The sequence below is a fragment of the Bison bison genome, unplaced genomic scaffold (genome assembly GCF_000754665.1).
Source record: "Bison bison bison isolate TAMUID 2011002044 unplaced genomic scaffold, Bison_UMD1.0 scf7180017864508, whole genome shotgun sequence".
Lineage (NCBI taxonomy): Eukaryota > Metazoa > Chordata > Mammalia > Artiodactyla > Bovidae > Bison > Bison bison.
In genome coordinates, this window is record NW_011495064.1 from 11,025,307 (window position 1) to 11,045,131 (window position 19,825).

The following is a 19,825-nucleotide window of genomic DNA, read 5'->3' on the forward strand; positions in this document are numbered from 1 at the left end:
TGTACTCTGCATATAAGTTAAATAAACAGGGTGACAATATACAGCCTTGATGTACTCCTTTTCCTATTTGGAACCAGTCTGTTGTTCCACGTCCAGTTCTAACTGTTGCTTCCTGACCTGCATATAGGTTTCTCAAGAGGCAGGTCAGGTGGTCTGGTATTCCCATCTCTTTCAGAATTTTCCACAGTTTATTGTGATCCACACAGTCAAAGGCTTTGGCATAGTCAATAAAGCAGAAATAGATGTTTTTCTGGAACTCTCTTGCTTTTTCCATGATCCAGCGGATGTTGGCAATTTGATCTCTGGTTCCTCTGCCTTTTCTAAAACCAGCTTGAACATCTGGAAGTTCACAGTTCACGTATTGCTGAAGCCTGGCTTGGAGAATTTTCAGCATTACTTTACTAGTGTGAGATGAGTGCAACTGTGCGGTAGTTTGAGCATTCTTTGGCATTGCCTTTCTTTGGGATCAGAATGAAAACTGACCTTTTCCAGTCCTGTGGCCACTGCTGAGTTTTCCAAATTTGCTGGCATATTAAGTGCAGCACTTTCACAGTATCGTCTTTCAGGATTTGGCATAGCTCAACTGGAATTCCATCACCTCCACTAGCTTTGTTCGTAGTGATGCTTTCTAAGGCCCACTTGACTTCGCCTTCCAGGATGTCTGGCTCTAGGTGAGTGATCACACCATCGTGATTATCTTGGTTGTGAAGCTCTTTTTTGTACAGTTCTTCTGTGTATTCTTGCCAGCTCTTCTTAATATCTTCTGCTTCTGTTAGGTCCATACCATTTCTGTCCTTTATTGAGCCCATCTTTGCATGAAATGTCCCCTTGGTATCTCTAATCTTCTTGAAGAAGTCTAGTCTTTCCCATTCTGTTGTTTTCCTCTATTTCTTTGCATTGGTATACAACAAATATAATTACCAGGACAATTACCAATGTTACAGCACCAGACCCAATACTATGAGTAAAACTTTGGAACCATCTTCGAGAGTGTAGCCCAGATAATTGATCAACTAGCTGTTCAGCTAAAGTTTTCAAATTATTGGAAGAGGGCAGACTTTTAGAGAAGGTTTCAAAGATTTCTTTTTGTAATAATTGTGCATTTAGGGAAGCATTATCGTGTATGTCTTGCAAGTGAAATTTAATTTGTTCCCAGTTGTAGGCACTATAGTTGAACTGAACAATGGTGATACAAAATTGAGTAGAATTCCAATCACATTTTAATCTTATTTGCTTTTGTAAATCTATTAATTGATCTCTGACCCATTTGATGGCTATTTTTAGTTCCTGGAGCCAGTCAAGTGGTTTAAAGGCCACAGTCATTGCAGACGTCCTGGGAGTTGTGACTCCATGTGTCTTGTTTGGGATGGGCTGGTGATCTTACTCCTGGTTACAGTGGTTCTCAGGTGACTGCTGCCTTCCGTGATCCTGTAGGTGTGAAGGAGGAGCTGTACTGAGGTGGTAGAGTACACCACTGAGGTGGTTGTATATACTGAAGTGGTTTTCAGGAAACATACGTTTTAAAAATAGGTAATAGATACCTGATATCAGCATTTGGATCTTCAAGTCGCTACTTAAGAATAGATTCTTGGGGGACTTCACCCTGGCTGTCCAGTGGTTAAGACTCTGAGTTTTCAGTGCAGGAGGTGTGGGTTCAATCTCTGGTTGGAGAATTAAGATCCCATGTGCTACACCGCACAGCCAAAAAAAAAGATTCTTGGATTGAGTCTTCATTTCCTACCTCCTTGCACAAATCCTGAAGGGAGAAAACAGAAATCAGGATAAGTTTGAGATTCAGTTCCTTGGGTCCTTCTCCTTAAGACATGGACAGTAGACATCATTCTAAAACCCACAGTGCTAAACTCTTTCAGATGGGAAATATCTTACTTGAATTTCTCAGAAGCCAAAAATGTACTTATCTTCATTCCATACATTCTGCATGACTTCACAGAGGTTGAAACACACACTGATATGGAAATGGAAAAATGCTAACAGGCTTGCACTTGTGTGAAAAACACCAAGTTGAACTACTTCCTGACAGCCCAAGCCTCTGAGGAGATGCTGCTTTTGCAGGGGAGGCAGTTGCTAGTCACAGTGTATGTTCTAGGAATGAGTTTCTGCCCTTCATGACATAAAGGTGTTATACCTGTGTGACCACATGGTAATGTTTGATGTTGAAATGAATAGACCTTTATATTACCTCACAGGATTCTTTGGAGGATTAAATTAGACCAGGTATATAAAGTGCCACTCACCACACTTACACAGAGAAGGCAATGGCAACCCACTCCAGTACTCTTGCCTGGAAAATCCCATGGATGGAGGAGCCTGGTAGGCTGCAGTCCATGGGGTCGCTAAGAGTCGGACATAACTGAGTGACTTCACTTTCACTTTAGTTCCTGTATTTCATCTTGAATTTCTTCATCTATCTGTGCCTGAGTGGCCCACATAGTATGAGCATCTTTGGTCCAATTTTGAATAAAGTTTTGTGTTTGAATTGAGGTTTGTTAAAGCGATACCTGCGACAGCGGCAGCAGTATAAATGGCTATTAATCTCAAAATGCTGAGAATTAACCATCCAGTGAACCGTTTAGATCGCCGGAGTAATTGAATGAGTAGTCGGGAGGCAAGTCCTGCCATGGGACCCTCTTTCTAGGGATTCGTATTTCAAAGAAACAGAGGAATTAAGACAAGTATAAAATTTGTAATCTGTACAAGTCACAAAATGTAGAGTCTTATTACATTGTAAGTTCTCTATAGCTATAACAAAAGGAAGAGGAACATAAGCTTGTATAAAATTTGAATGACTCTAACGAAAGGAATAGTTATTATGAGTTGAAGAGCAAGCCCAGTGGAACCACACCAGCCACACTCACGTCCATCAGGGACCAGCAGTTGAAGCTCTCTTGACCCTTTTGGCTCTCTGTTGTTGTATTGTTTTCGTAGAGTTCCACAAAAGTGTCCCAGTCACCATTCTCCTGGATCCAAGGCTTTAGGTGGTCATTTAGGTAAGCGGCCATCCAAGTCGTGACCTGACTCACCAATACCTGCATCTCCTTGTCTATGCTTTTCATGCATAGTGCCCCACGAAGGAGAAAAAAGCCATAATGCGACCCCAGTTTACCCTGTTCCAGAAGAGTTCATTTATTACCTGTTCAAAGCTCTGATACGCTGTCCCTGGGGTGATGTGGAGCTGGGACGTCAGGTCGCTGAATGTCTGTTGGTACCTCAGTTCAAACTCATTGCTTGCCTCCCTCAGGGCTTGCTTTACTGTTGTCATAGGGATCATTTTCCGGGCATCCAAGCTTCTGCTGTGGCCAATGGCTCCATTCACTGCAGGGCTATCTGCCACGTGCCAGGATGGGTTGCCATTGATGGCACTGGGGATTTCCATATCTGATTCTGTCCCTTCTGGGGTCTCAGTTCTGTTCTCTTCCATATCACTAAACTGACTCCAGCTGTATCCTTTCTGGGAAAGCTTGTAAGAGAGAAAGTCAACCACTAGTTCCCGGTTGCTCTGAGACATTTTTATAATAAGGATGGGTTCCACCAGTCTATTGTCTAAAATACCTGTAGTAAAAAAGGGGGTTAGGTATATAGGTCCAATAAGTATGATTAATTAATTCAGCTTGAGCAGGGGAAGCAAAAGCAAGCAATGCAAGCATAGCAACAAAATTATTTTCCGGATTCTGACACTTTTGTGGAACTCTACGAAAACAGTACAGCAACAGAGAGCCAAAAGGGCAAGAGCGCTTTAATTCCGGATTCAGAGGATTCCCTGTTGAAAAACCAGATTTTTAGCTTGATTAGTAAGGGTTTTGTTTATCTCTAGGTAAGGAGATGATAAGGTTGATGACATTGAGGGTGGTGTTTCTTGGAGATTTTTAGAGTCACCATGGTTTGTATTGGAATTTTTTTTTCCCAGGAATTTTGTTGTTTCTTTTTTATTTTTAACGCTGGAGGCTCTCCTGGGGTGGATCTTCTGAAGAGGGAGCCAGCTGATTTTCGCTGGATTTATCTGGAGAAATACAAGCATACCCTTTTCCCTGTAAGATTAATTTCCCAGATTTCCATTGTTTAGTTAGCCCATCTTGATACCAAATGGGCAGAGGAAGGGAAGTGTCTTTCAATTCCTAGAAATCTTTTTTCTGCTTATGTCAAGATAACTCCTTATGGTAAGTTTTAAAAATTTTTTAAATAAATAAAGCTGTATTAGCAATAGTTATAGGATTAAAGAATATCTTGCATTGGAATCTAGTAAAGTCTGCTCTTGATAGGGAAGATAGAATTGTTCCTGTGTATTCCTCCTTTTTTAATTTTTTTATTTGTAGTTTCAGTGTGTGAAATGGGGGAAGTGTGGTTCCTAATAATAGATTGTAATTCAAGAAAAAGTTGTTGAATAATAGATTGATTAGAATTTATGGTAGAAGTTTCTATATTTTTTAATATAAAAACTGAATATGAGGAGTCAGAAATTATACTAATAGGGTAAGGATGTAGGTGAATAACCTGAATAAGAGCATATAGTTTGTTTTGTTGAGCAGAATGAAATTTAGTATAAAAGACTTTACATCTTTTAAGAGACCAAAATGAGGCTTTAGTGTTTTTAGTCCCATCTATATAGAAAACATGAGCTTGAGGTATAGGTTGTGATGTAACAATGTGAGAGATAATAAATTCAATATATTTGAAGAAATTCCAAAGTTTATTAGAAGGGTAATGAAATGAAATTCTCTAAAATAGTCTAAGAAGGCTATTTGGAAATTGGTAGAAGTTTGTAATGTATTTTTAAATTGAGCTTCATCAATAGGCAATAAAATTTGATGAGGATTGGAGCCAATTAAAGTCTTAGTTTTATTTTTCTTATTGAATAATTATTAGAGCAATCAAATCAAGATAGGGCATAAGTGACTTTATCTCTCTAAAATGGGTATATATCCATTTTATTGGGTGTTCTTGTTGGGCAAGAAGTCTTGTAGGAGAATGGAGAGAGGGGAGTATAAACAACTCTAAAGGCAATTTAAGTCTAATATGAGTAAGAAATTGTTTTTGTAACTTATTTTGTATTAAACAGAGTTCTTTTTATGTCTCTTGTGAAAGTTAATGAGGGCTATTTAAATCAAGCTCTTTTTTCAAAGTATTAAATAAATTAGTCAGTTGATAATTTATAATGCCCAAAGAGGATCTAATCCAATAGTTGGGGAGTAATATGTTGTCTATTAACAACAGATTTTAAGTAATGGTAAGGTGTAGAGGCTTGAATATTTTTTAGGAGCAATAATTAATCTAGAGTCTTTTGAGCATTATTGAGTTATGTCAAATATCTGTTGAGTCTCTAAAATAGATGGAGCTGAAAACAATATATCATCCATATAATGAATAACAAGAAAGTCAGGAAATTGTTTTCTCACAGGTTCAAGGGCTTTGGCTACATCATATTGACACATGGTGGGAGAATGCATCATTCCTTGAGGCAATACAGTCCATTGATATTGCTTATGAGGCCTGATATGATTAGGAAAAGGAAGAGAGAAGGCAAATCTTTCTTGGTCTAGAGGGTGTAAAGGTATAGTAAAAAAGCAATCCTGTGAATCTATAATAATAATAAGCCAGTTTTGAGGAATAGTGGTAGGTGATGGAATTTTTAGTTGTAATGTATCCATAGATTTTATAGATGCATTAACTTTTTGAAGGTCTGTTAAGAAATGCCATTTGTTAGATTTTGTTTGTTTTACAAAAAATGGGAGAATTTTAAGGGGAAAAAGATTTCTCAATATGTTTTAATTTTAATTGTGTATCGATAAGTTTCTTAGCAGCCTTTAGCTTCTCTTTTGTAAGGGGCCATTGTTTTGTCCAAATAGGCTCATCACTTTTTCAAGTTATTTTAATAATTGCATTGTTTGTTAAGTGAGCAGTGGCCCCTAAGAAAAATGTGGAATATATATTTGAGCTTGTCATTGCATAAGTAAATCTCTTTTTATTAAATTAAGAGGTGCGTCTATCATGTAGGGTCGTAATGTTGTAGCTGGCCTTTTGGTCTCTCACATGGATATATTTAGACATTTTGATAAACCGCTTGTATTTTAGTTTGAGAAACTCTTGCAATTTGGCAAGAAATTTTCTGTATAGCCCAAGATTTGGGCCATAAATGTTTGGAGATAATAGTAATATCAGATCCAGTATCAAGAAGACCAGAAAAATTTTTGCCATTAATTTTTATATTTATATTTGGTTGGGTATATTCAGATATAATTGATGTTCATAAGGATTGTTTTTGATCTGTACTGCTGAATCCACCTGTCCGCATACCATCAGAGGAGTTAATAGAAATGTAAGGCAAAAGAAGTAATTGAGCAATTTTATCTCCCTTTTTAAATTGCCATAATATTTGAGATGACATTATAATTTGAATTTCTCCCTTATAATCGGAATCAAATACTCTAGGGTGAATAGTAATTTCTTTAGAAGTCAGACTAGATTGGCCAAGTAAAAGACCGAAGGTTTGTGGGGGTAGGGGTCCAAAAAGTCCGGTAGGCATTTTGGAAGGGATTACTTAAGGAAAAAAGAGAAGATCATTTAAGGCTGGTATATTGATGGCAGCACTGCCTGATGTTGAGGATTTGAGGGAAAAGATGGAGTTTGTCCCTGGTTTTTATTGATGGGGACCTGGGGAATCTCTAGGTTGGAGTTTTTCAAAATAAGCTTTCCTTCAACATCATATTTAGACTGACATTCCCTGGCCCAATGTATCCCCTTATGGCAACGAGGGCAAATTCCTGGAGGTTTTCTAGCAGTTTTAATTTTCTCTGTGTGTTTTTTAGGACAATCTTTTTTTTTTTTTTAATGTGTCTTATCCCCATATGTAAGGCATCTTTCATTTCCCTTTTTAAAGGCAGCAGCCATTGTTTCAGCTAATATTTTCATTTTTTTAGTTTCTGATCTTAAATTGCGAAAGCCTTCAGATAGTCAATAATAGTCCCAGTGTCACGAATTGGAGCGATAGCTCTTTGACATTCCTGATTTGCATTCTCATAAGCAAGCAGTTTTTCTAGCTGCCTTTTGGCTTTTCCTCCGATAACACTATGGGAAAAGGCAACTTTCAACCTAGCTAAAAAATCAGCATAGGCTTCATTAGGTCCTTGAAATATTTTACTGTAACTGTCTTCAGGTTTTATTGACTTCTAACATTCTAGGGGGAAATACGATATTGGGGTTTACCCACATCCATAGGTTGGGCTCAAAATATGGACCATCTTTGTCAGAATTGGGTGGCTCAATTCTTCGGAGTTTATATTTGGCAAGGTTTTGTTCGGCTAAGGGCAGGTGTGACGTGGTGAAGGTTAGAAAGAATTCGTTTTCCATGTCTGTCTAGTAACTCATAAAGCTTTTGTCGTGAAGGAGAATGAGTAGAAAGTTTTTTCTTACAAATGTGAGTGTATGTTAAAGGATTATCATTGTCATTTTAAAAAGTATCGTTAGCCTTAGTGTCAAAAAGAGCCTCAGAAGAGTCATTGTTAGAGTTGTTTTGTCCTTGAGTTGAGAGGACGTTCACTTTGGTGCCTGTTGTAAGAGGAGGAGGAGCAGTTGGGGCAACTGGAGCAGTGCTGGTGGGAAAATTCTAAAATATTTTATGTTGTTCTAATTGGGCCTTTTGTAAAGTTTTATCATCTAATTCATAGTCATGTTACAAGTGTTTTGCCTGTTGTCGAATATCAGTGGGGCTAACATTTTTTTGGAAAGGTAAAATCATGGCTTTAATGAGGGCCCATAAGGGCCAGAAATCTATTGGAATATTTTTTCCTTGTCTTGCGGCTCGTTTAACATTCTCTCTAATCTGGTTCCAAATATTTAAATCAAAATTGCTTTCATCAGGGAACCAGGGATTATGTTCAATTACCGTTTGGAGACAAGCCTCTAATCGCTGACGCAAACCCCAAAGTCCTTGAATTTTAAATAAATAATGAATAGAAAAGTGGTGGGGCTTTCCAGCCGTTTGTCCCATAACCCCTCACTTACCGACCTCAGTAGGTCCGCAGTCACTCCGTCCGCTTGCCAAGGGCGTACTCCAGGTCCCTGTTTTGGACGCCACTTGCTATGATCTTGACAGACCGGAACCTGGGGATGGGAGTCAACGAAAAGAAGGTGAAGAAAAGAAGGACGCGGGGGACCCAAGTCTCTAGTGGAGCAAGGGTACTTTGTTCATGGCAGTGTGTGCTTATATATTGTTGTACAAGGAAGCTTTAGGCAGAAAAATAAAGTTGAGTAAAAAACACCGAAACTAGACGCTTAACAACAGTAACTAAGGGAATAACAATAGTCACAGGCCCAGAAGACAATCCATGTATTGGAAATAGGACTATGACTAAGCAGTTTTACAGAAAAGTAAAAAGGTTACTGAAAGGAATCCATGGATGTGTTCTGCCTCATGGCCTCAATCCTGAGAACTGCATGCAGTTCTGCTTGTTCCTTTTTCCCAGGAACTGATAACTCTTGAGAAACAGAAGGGTTTCAGAAAAGCCTTGAGAAACAGAAAACAACATACAGGATTCCTTAAAATTAAATGTTCCCTGACGAGTATCATATCTTTCTGCCTTTTCATACTGTTCCTGGGGTTCTTAAGGCAAGAATGCGGAAATGGTTTGCCAATCTCTTCTCCAGTGGAGCACGTTTTGTCAGATCTCTCCACCATGACTTGTGGCCGTCTTTTGTGGCCCTACACAGCATGGCTCATAGTTTCATTGAGTTAGACAAGGTTGTGATCCATGTGATCAGTTTGGTTAGTTTTCTGTGATTGTGGCTTTCATTCTGTCTACCCTCTGATGGATGAGGATAAGAGGCTTGTGGAAACTTCCTGGTGGGAGGAACTGGGGAGGAAGTGGGTAGGTGGGAGGAAGAGGCTGTGGGTAAAACTGGGTCTTGCTCTGGTGGACAGGGCCATACTCAGTAAATCTTTAGTCTAATACTCTGCTGATTGGTGGGGCTATATTCTCTCCCTGTAGTTTGGCCTGAGGTCAAACTATGGTGGGGTAATGGCAACCTCCTTCAAAAGGACTTATGCCTGCATACAGCTCCCAGGACTGTTGTAGTCAGTGCCCCAACACTGTGGCAGGCCACTGTCAACCCACATCTCCACCGGAGACTCCTGGACACTCACAGGCAAGTCTGGCTCAGTCTCTTGTGGGGTTACTGCTCCTGGGTCCTGGTGCAAACAAGGTTTCGTTGTGCCTTCCCAGAGTCTGTTTCCCTGGGAGGGGGCGGGGCGCGGGGGGGGAGCGTTGAGTACTTTTACTGGACCTGCAGGTTGGGAAATCTGTTGTAGGCCCTAGAACTTTTGCAACAGTGTGAGAAATTCTTTGCTATAATTGTTCTCCAGTTTGTGGGTCGTCTGCTTGGCAGCCTTATGGTGACGTACCGGGGTCAGCCCCGGTTGGATCCAGGGATTCCCTCAGGATGACGGCGTCAGCGATTTAAAGGGATAGCGTCAGTGGAGAGAATCAGAGGCCTAATTATAATTGGTTTACGTGGGAAATCAATATACCCCCACGCTCCAATTACTTTGGCCTGAAGAAAGAGTAGAGACAAAAGGAAAGAAAAGGAGACGAGAAAGAACGACACAAGGAGACCGAGCTTAGTGAGCAGGGTCCGTAGCTTTATTTCTACCAGTGGCTTTTATACCTCAAGTTGTACATAGAAGATAATGGGGGATGCAAAGTCATGTAAGGTCAGCAGACCTTAATCATTATCGCAAATACGAAGGCTTTGGGTGATTTACATCATCTTCTGGTCAGGAGACCTGCTAACATTTTTCTTCTGATAAGAATTAGTCAACCAGAAAAACTTATTTTCTCCAAAGGTGACTTTTCTTAGAGTTTAGTACCACTCCCTGAAAGCACTAGACAGGGTTGCATTCCTATAGGGCAAGAGTGTCGTGGGGGTAATCAAGGGAAGAATTTATTAGCTTAGGGGTCTAGGGTTATTATTAACATTAAAGCTTCTACTTATATTTCTTATATATCAACTATAGTAATCAATACACTCCCAGGAACACAGTGGGTAAGAAATATGGAAACTTGGCAGCAGGCATTAACTCAACAAAGAAATCTTCTATCAGTTCTATTTTAACAGTTTTCTAACTCCCCGAGAGGCTCTGCATTGTTAGAATAACTAAGGCTCCTTGTGCCTCATATGGCTGGGAGGCCGTAAACAATCACATGCATAGCTGCAAGAGTCCGGAAACCTGTTAGGCAGGTTAGAAGGCTTTCTGAGGGAAACACAATTGGAACACACCTTATAATACCCTGGAGACTTATTAACTAGAGTTGCTTTTCTTACAGATAAAAATGGTTGGGGATAGCCCCTCATGACTGTCAGAGGAGTTGGTGAAAGCCATGAAGCAGTAAAACAGACAGGCTCAGGATTTGGAGTAGATGCTCAGGCAGGCCCAGAGGGGCACCCCTCGAGTTCTGGCTCGCCTTGCCCACCAAAACTCTCCCACATGACCTTGTCATGGGTGGGGACTCCCATGCTGGCTCCAGGCAGTGACACTAATGGTGATCTCCTCCAAGAGGACTTATGCCACACGCCTTGTCTCCCAGGTCTGCTGCAGCCAGAGCCCCTATCCGTGTGGCAGATCACTGCTGATCCATGCCTACAGAGGAGACACTCAAACACTCACAGGCAGGTCTGGCTTAATCTCTTGTGAGGGTCACTGCTCCTTTCCCTCAATTCTGGTGCACACAAGGTTTTGCTTGTACCCTCCAAGTGTCTCTGGTAGGTCTGAGATTTGATTTTAAATGTGACTGCACCCCTCCTACAGTCTTGTTGTGGCGTTTCCTTTGCCCTTGGACATGGGGCATCTTTTTTTGGTGGGACTGAGCATTCTTATGTTGATGGTTTTCAGCAGCTAGTTGCAATTTTGGTGTTCTCGCTGGAGAGGATGAATGCATATCCTTCGACTCCACTATCTTGACAGTGAAAATAGGCAAAACCGGGAAAGGAGTACATCAGAGCTGTATATTATCACCCTACTTATTTAACTTATATGCAGAATACATCATGCAAATTGCCGGGCTGGATGAAACAGAAACTGGAGTCAAGATTGCTGGGAGAAATATCAATAACCTCAGATATACAGATGACACCACCCTCACAGCAGAAGGCAAAGAAGAACTAAAGAGCCTTTTGATGAAGGTGAAAAAGGAGAGTGAAAAAGTAGGCTTAAAACTCAATATTCATAAAATGAAGATCATGGTATCCAGTCCCACCACTTCATGGCAAATGATGGGGAAACAATGGAAACAGTGACAAACTTTATTTTCTTGGGCTCCAAAATCACTGCCGATGGTGCCTGCAGCCACGAATTTAAAAGACACTTGCTCCTTGGAAGAAAAGCTATGATAAACCTACACAGCATATTAAAAAGCAGAAACATCACTTTTCAACAAAGGTTGATCTGGTCAAAGCTATGGTTTTTCCAGTAGTCAGGTATGGATGTGTGAGTTGAACCATAAAGAAGGCTGAATGCTGACAAATTGATGCTTTTGAGCTGTGGTGTTGGAGAAGACTCTTGAGAGAGTCCCTTGGACTGCAAGATCAACCCAGTCAAACCTAAAGGAAATCAATCCTGAATATTTATTAGAGGACTGATGCTAAAGCTGAAGCTCTAATACTTTGGCCACCTGATGCGAGGAGCTGATTCATCAGAAAAGACCCTGATAATTAAAGGCAGAAGAAGGGGATGACAGAGGATGAGATGGTTGGATGGCATCACTGACTCAATGGACATGAGTCCCAGCAAGCTCTGGGAGATGCTGAAGGACAGGGAAGCCTGGTGTGCTGCAGTCCATGGGGTCTCAAAGAGTCGGACATGACTGAGTGAACAACAACAGCAACAGCAACAAAAACAAGGGAGTTATAGTGTCATCAGAATTGTTTCTCTACTTTCCTTCCATGTATTCCTCCACAGGTTAGGTGGGATTAGCCCTCAAGTTCATCAGCTTCACAATGCCAGAATCAGAACAAGGCAGTGTTTTTGGATGGCTCAAGTGGAAGTGTCCTGGGAAGAATTCTGATTGGCCCAAATTTGAGCATGGGGTCATCTCTGAATCAATGTCTGTGACTGGGGACTGGGAAGCATTTAATTGGCCAACCTAGGTCACATGACCTTTCCCTTTTGTGACTGGAGGCATTCTTTGTGGGAAAGAAGATTTGTTACTCAGCTTCTCTTTACTCCTCAGCTATGCCTGAGGAGGAAGATATCAACTTTCAAAAAACCACAAACCTATAGGAGCTACCAGTACACATTAGTGGAAAACCAACTCTGCTTATAATTTTTGGTAAAATTAACACATATTTTTATTTATTATGTACCGGGGTCCAGCCCCGGTTGGATCCAGGGATTCCCTCAGGGAGGACGGTGTTGGCGACTGAGAGAAATAGAGAAAGAGATAAGGAAAGAATTTTGCAGTTAAGAAAACAGAGGAGAGAAAAGAGGCTGATATTCCTTGGTTTACACAGAAAGCCAATAAAGCCCCAGCACGGGACTTGCTCTGTTCTCATAGGCTGCAGGCGCCCTCTTGAATCGTGGAAGGTGCCCCACCTTAGGCACCTTCTCGAGTGGGTCTTAGAAGCCCAGGCAGGAAAGTGAATGCAGAGAGCCCCTGCGCTCCATGGAATCAGCCTGAATAGGAAAAGGAAAGAGAAAGAACGACATGGGGAGACCAAGCTTCGGTGAGCAAGGCCCGCACTTTATTTTCCAAAGTAGTTTTTATACCTTAAGTTGTGCATAGAGGATAATGGGGGAAGGGGTAGAGTCATGCAAGGTCAGCAGTCCTTGATCCTTATCGAAGCCAGGCTTTCTTTCTGCAAACTTATCATATGCAAAAGTTTTAGGTGATTTACATCATCTTCTGGTCAGGAGGCCTGTTAACATTTTATGACCCTTTCTTCAGAAAACTTATTTTTCTCTAAAGGTGATTATTCTAAAGTCAGATGCCACCCTCCAAAAGCATTAGATAAAGTTGCATTCCTATAGGGCAAAAGTGGTGGGCTATAACAAGAAAAGAATTAACTCAAGGGTCCAAGGTTACAAACATTAAAGCTACTACTTACATTTCTATACACCAACTATATTAATCAATACACTCCCAGGGACACAGTAGGTAAGGGATATGGAAACTTGGCAGCAAGCATTAGCTCAACAAAGAAATCCTCTACTAGTTCTATTTTAACAATTTTAACTCTGAAAAGCTCTGCATTGTTAGAATATCTTAAGCTTCCCATGCCTGTCGTGGTTGGGAGGCTGTGAATCTGAACAAACCTGTCAGGCAAGCTAGAAAGTCATCAGAGGGGTTTGAATTGAAACACTCCTATTATGCTCAGGAGACTTATTAACTAGAGTTTTAAGTTGATTTTCTTACAGAGAAAGGTGGTCAGGGATAGCCCCCCATTAATGTCAGAAGAGTTGGTGAAAGTCGTGAAATAGTAAAACAGAGACTCTGGTTTTGGGGTAGATGCTCAGGCAGGCCCAGAGGGGTACCCCTTGAGTTCTGGCTTGCCTTGCCCACCAGAACTCTCCCACATGACCTTGTCGTGGGTGGGGACTCCCATGCTGGCTCCCAGCAATTATGATTGTATAAATACTGACTTGCATAATGTACCATGATTGCTTTTCCTTTCTACAACTCTTTATTCTTGATAGAACCTTGGTATCCTCTCAAAATATTCAAACACATCCAGAGTATTGATTGTTCTAAGGATTCCCTTGGAGAAGGCAATGGCAACCCACTCCAGTACTCTTGCCTGGAAAATCCCATGGACAGGGGAGCCTGGTGGACTACAGTCCATGGGGTTGCAAAGAGTTGGACACTACTGAGTGACTTCACTTCCCTCATTTCACTTACTTCATACTTATCACTGGAGAAGGAAATGGCAACCCACTCCAGTATTCTTGTCTGGAGAATCCCGTGGATGGAGGAGCCTGGCGGGCCATGGTCCATGGGGTCTCAGAGAGTCAGACACTACTGAAGTGACTGAGCATGCACGCAGGCAAGGATTCCCTTGGAGGCATTGTGTCCAGAGCCCGACCTAAGATATACCTGTTCCTCCCGGTACTGCTGCTTTCTTATTATTTTAAGGTTCCAGGTTTGTTGCATTCTGCTTTTCATTTTGTCATGGATATGATGTTTTTCTCTAGTCCACTTGAATATGTTAATTGTATGGTTTTTTAATGGTTCTTTGGCTGCTTGCAGTGTTCCTATTTACTTGGACCTTTTCTTTTCCTGTTTGTTTTGGTCTGTGTCATTCTGGTGATTCAGCTGGCCATCATAATTTGGAGTAGAGCAGCTAAACAGATGTTTGACAGCCTGAAGTTCTTGAATGATAGACTAAAGATGGGCAATTGGGTGGCAATTGGGGGCTTACCATATTGTAGGAGATCTTCAGAATGGCAGAATCTTTTAAGTCCTCCAACCTCCTCTCTGGAGTGTGTAATCTTCATTAGTGTTCTAGGAGTCAAATATTCAGAGGGCTGAGTGGCTAATGATCTTTAAGTAAATCCTTTTTTACCCCCAGTGAAATCACTCCTTCTTGCTCTCAGTTATTCAAGGGCCTTCTGAGCTAACCTTTCCATCTTCTGGGGTAGGGGAACCATTCTAGAAGACTGAACTTAGGGGAGAGATCCGAGGATTTAACTTAGTCCTTATAAAGATTTTCAACCAAGCTTCCTGTTTTCAGCCGCATCCTTTATCCTGGTCTTCAGATATATTGACTGACTCCAGCTCCCCTTTCCCTACTTTGAGAACAATTTTGTATAAGTTAAAGATTATGTAATACTTGATGGTTCAGGTAAAGCATTACAAAAAAACCTGTCTTCTTCTGGTGTTTATTTTTCTTCTAATTATAGAACATTTTCAAACAATAAAAATAGAAAAAATAAGAGATAAAATTATTTAAATAGAAAAAATAATATGATGATCCTTTTGTACCTACAAAGCTTTCAATAATGCTTTTCAAAAGGCAGCATAACCATTTCAATTAGTGTTGTTGTTGTTTAGTTACTAAATCATGTCTGATTCTTTTATGACCCCTTAGACTATACCCTGCCAGACTCCTCTGTCCATGGGATTTCGCAGGCAAGAATACTGGAGTGGGTAGCCATTTCCTTCTCCAGGGAATCTTTCCAACCAAGGATCAAACTCATCTCCTGCATTGGCAGGCAGATTCTTTACCACTGAGCCACCAGAGAAGCACTTTCAATTAATGGTTACTGGTTAATTCAGGTTTTCTAATTCTTTAAAGTTATTTGATTATTTTCATTATTTTTCTAATCAAGTATCTATTTATTAGCCTTGTGTCTAAGAGCTTGTGTCTAGTTCCAGAAACTGTTTCAGACAGTCTGGGTTTGAATCCCTGTTCCCCCATTTAAGCAGTCAATAGAGCTCTCTGTGCCTCAGTTTACTCATCTGTAAAATGGGAATAATAATGTTACTTATTTCATAGCAAAGATTCAAGTAATTCATATGTGCAGAGCAGAGCATTTAAAACAGTGCCTAGCATATTGTAACAGTAGTTGCTATTATTATCTAAGTTAAATATATTGGCATGAAATTTTTCAAGGCATTCACTTATAATTTTTAAATTCTCTACTATAGTTGAAGTTACATCCTTTTTTCATTCCAAATTATGTTTACTTATGAATATTCTTCTTGATTAGTCTTGCATGATTTGCCTATTTTAATAATCTTTTCAAATAATTGCCTTCAGATTTATTAACCATCTCTATGCTTGTTTTCTATTTCATAATTTTTGCTTTCATCTTTTATATTAACATTCTGCTTTCTTTTCTATCTTATTCTTTTTGTAGGTTCTTTGGTTAAATGCTTATCATATTTATTTTCCTTCTACTCTGCTCTCTCCCTCTTTCTTTCCTTTCTTCCTTCTTTCTCACTCTAAGTATATTATACCCCACAAGTTTCAAGTTGTAATTGTTCACTTCTAAATATGAAATAATTTCCATTGTGATTTTCTATAAAATCCATCATTAAAGATTATTTTAGTTTCCACATATATGTATGTATAATACATTTATTATATATATGTTTATAAATAAATGTTTGTTTATATATACAATCATTCTTTGCTATCTGTGGAGGACTTGTTTTAGGCTCACCTCCTCCATACCAAAATCTGTGATGCTTAAGTACCTTATATGAAATAACATAGTATTTGTATATAAACCATTTTCCTATATGCTTTAAATCATCTCTAGATTATTTATAATATCCAACAATGTAAATACTAAGTAAAAAATTATAAATACAATGTAAATGTTATGTAAATAGTTGCTAGTGCATGACAGATTCAAATTCATGATTTGTGGAACTCATGAATGCAAAATCCACAGATAATATGTATAGTTTTTTGGGGGTTGTTTTTGTTATCTTATTAATACTATATAAGTATGATACAGATTCTTTAAAATTTACTAAAGGAGGTCTTTAGTAAAGGTCTTTCCCAAGACCTAGTTTATGTGCTCTCTTTGTGTGCTCTTTGTAAATATTCCATTTGTACTTAAAAAAGCACACCTCTTTTTTCAAGTACAAATGGAATATTTCCTAACATATGGCTTCCCTGGTAGCTCAGTTAGTAAAGAATCTGCCTGCAATGCAGGAGACCCTGGTTCGATTCCTGGGTTGGAAAGATCCCCTAGAGAAGGGAAAGGCTACCCACTCTAGTATTTTGGCCTGGAGAATTCCTTGGACTGTATAGTCCATGGGGTCTCAAAGAGTCAGACACAACTGAGTGACTTTCACTTTCACTTTCCCCAACATACATATATTTGAGGTTCCTCAATTTGTTTATATGTTTTTTTTTTCTTAATTTTTTTCATCTGCTCTAAGGTCTTCCATTGTATGAATTTGACCATTTCTCCTTGAAATTATACCTTTTTATGTTGTGTACATTTTGAGGTTGTGTTCATCTTTTACTTTATAGATATGAAGGTGGAGGAGGAAGAGGCTGGGGTAGGGAAGCTGGACTACAGGAGGCGATGTCAGGATCAGGAAGGTAAGTAAGGTCACTGTGAGGAATTGATGCAAGTTCTCAGAGGGTCTAGACTTTCCTTGGATATCTTTATAACAGCCCTTTCAGTTGGGGGAAACTACAGAGCTGATCCCTTTCCCCTGACCCACCCATAGTGTCTACCCTAGATCTGGTGGGACTAGCTTTAACCATATCTTACAGGGACCATGTGGTCAGGTTGGAGACCGGTAACTTGGATTTTGCTAGGATTATGGCATAGCTTTCCCAATATAAAATCAAACTCAATTTTACAAGCTCTACAAATCATACTAAATGCCAAATATCAACATTTTATAGATTTAAAAAATAGCAGCTCAGTTAAAACCAGTGAAAGAGGGTATTGAGTGGTGATATTTTTGTTGCTCCAGAATTTCTTACCCAGAGACCCTAAGTATCCTACATTCTACAGAAAAGCAGCCACAGAGTTTATAAAGAGGCACTACCCCAACCATTTTGGAAGGAGATAGCAATCTTCCTGTCCAGATTGATGCTCCCTGAGCTGCAGTTGATGGAGAAGAATGTGGTGAGGAGCTGGCACTGTCCTGAGCCAAACTACAAGATGTTCACAGGGAGAGAACAGGTCCTATGAGCAAATAAAGAAGCTTTGGAGTGGGTTAGTGATTCCCTACAGTTCACCAGCTGAACAGCCACACTCTGATGGTTATAGTAGAAAAAATAAGACAAGTTAGATCCAGGGCAAAAACAAAATATGTCCCTGACAGCTATCTCCCCTGATATTTTTTAAAAGGGTGCTCTTTGCAGTTTTCATAATCATGTTCCCATTCACCATTCTATTCTGCCTTCTCAAAAACCATGCCTATTTAGTAGAGAAAGAATTTTTATTCCTGCAGTTTCGGTGAGAATACTGAGTCCCAGATGTGCATGGTCATACAGAAAGGGAAGAACAAGCCAGGGAGCACCCAGGCCAGCTAACACTGGGTAAAGGCCTTTCTGATACATCTGCTGTTTCCTATCTCCATTCCTGGCCTCAGGGTGGAGAATACAATCTCATCATTGAAAGAATCAAGAATGCTAAACCTTTAGAACAGAACTGCCTGCCTGCCTACTAAGTCACTTCAGTTGTGTCCGACTCCGTGCAACCCTTTGGACTATAGCCCACCAGTTTCCTCTCTGCATGGGATACTCCAGGCAAGAATACTGGAGTGGGTTGCCATTTCCTTCTCTAGGGGATCTTTCCAACCCAGGGATCAAACCTGTGTCTCTTTGTGTCCTGCGTTGGCAGGTGGGTTCTTTATCATCAGCGCCACCTAGAGTAGAACTGCTGCTGCTGCTGCTAAGTCGCTTCAGTCGTGTCCGACTCTGTGCGACCCCATAGACGGCAGCCCACCAGGCTCCCCGGTCCCTGGGATTCTCCAGGCAAGAACACTGGAGTGGGTTGCCATTTCCTTCTCCAGTGCATAAAAGTGAAAAGTGAAAGTGAAGTCGCTCAGTCATGTTCAACTTTTAGCAACCCCATGGACTGCAGCCTACCAGGCTCCTCCGTCCATGGGATTTTCCAGGCAAGAGTACTGGAGTGGGTTGCCATTGCCTTCTCCGAGAGTAGAACTGCTTACCTCTAAATATTGGTATTCGTGGCTTACCTCAAATTCTAGCTTTGCTCAGGCTTAGGGTGGGGGACAGAAGGAAGGAAAAGCATCAGTCATTCTGATACTGGTTCACTAGGAAGTGAGGCTGCACTTCATAAAAATGTCTACCTCACATTTCTCATTAACCCCATTAACCCAAGGGAGACTGAGGATCCAGAAGAGCAAGCAAGGATGTGGTGGGGTGAGCTGGAATTCTAAAGAGATCTGAACACTAACATCCAGGTAACCTTACTCTCCAGTGCCTAGGAATGCACCTGCCAGAGTAGGCACAGACAAAATCTGCTTAGCAGAATGGACCCCAACATGTCTCTAAAAGGTTTAGACACGGTTCTTCAAGGTTCAGCTTCATGTGGTTTCACTGTGACATGTGCAGTCAGTGATGCCCAAGCATCTGGTATGTCAATTTCAGGAATTTGAATCAAGAGGTAGCCTCTCCTCCAGAAAAAAACTAACAAACAGCAACAACAGAAAAAAAAAAACAAAGTTAATGTAGAGCTTGATGTAAGAACACAAAGTCTAATTTCTCAGTCTGCCACAGTCTTTCAAATTTTAATTGTTGGGCTTCCCTGGTGGCTCAGAGTGTAAAGCATCCGCCTGCAATGAGGGTGACCTAGGTTCGATCCCTGGGTCAGGAAGATACCCTGGAGAAGGAAATGACAACCCACTCCAGTATTCTTGCCTGGAGAATCCCGTGAACAGAGGAGCCTGGTAGGCTGCAGTCCATGGGGTTGCAAAGAGTCAGACACAACTGAGCGACTTCACTTTCTTCCTTTCTTGTTTTCTTTCTTGGGCCTCAAAAATAGTCATGATGATCAATAGTTGCTGATCAGCCTTAGGGAAAACTTTTATCACAAATTAATCAATGTGATATGCCACATTAATGAAATGAAGAATAAAAATTATATGGTCATCTCAATTCATGATTAAAAAAAATTACTCAACAAACTGGTTATAGAGGGAATGTATCTCAGTATAATAAAGGCCGCATATGACAAGCCCATAGCTAACAACATAGGAAAGGAAAGGAAAGTGGAGCCTCTCAGTCGTGTCCAACTCTTTGCAACCCCATGGACTGTAGCGTACCAGGCTCCTCCATCTATGGGATTTTCAAGGCAAGGGTACTGGAGTGGGTTGCCATT

At 40.5% G+C, this 19,825-nt stretch overlaps 2 protein-coding genes across 2 annotated transcripts in view; one reads left to right on the forward strand and one right to left on the reverse strand.

Moving 5' to 3' along the window:
- Positions 1-2,828: 2,828 nt before the first annotated feature.
- Positions 2,829-3,526, reverse strand: LOC104980990 (bcl-2-like protein 1). Its single transcript, XM_010829872.1, has 2 exons — positions 3,152-3,526; positions 2,829-2,975 (listed from the first exon to the last, which is right to left on the reverse strand). The coding sequence occupies exons 1-2, from the start codon at positions 3,524-3,526 to the stop codon at positions 2,829-2,831; spliced, it is 522 nt and encodes a 173-aa protein (XP_010828174.1).
- Positions 3,527-16,994: 13,468 nt separating this feature from the next.
- SLC4A5 (solute carrier family 4 (sodium bicarbonate cotransporter), member 5) overlaps positions 16,995-19,825 on the forward strand; it is a 102,870-nt gene continuing 100,039 nt past the window's right edge. The window contains exon 1 of the mRNA XM_010829873.1: positions 16,995-17,064. Coding sequence (XP_010828175.1) covers positions 16,995-17,064 — 70 coding nt within the window. The remainder of the gene's footprint in view (positions 17,065-19,825) is intronic.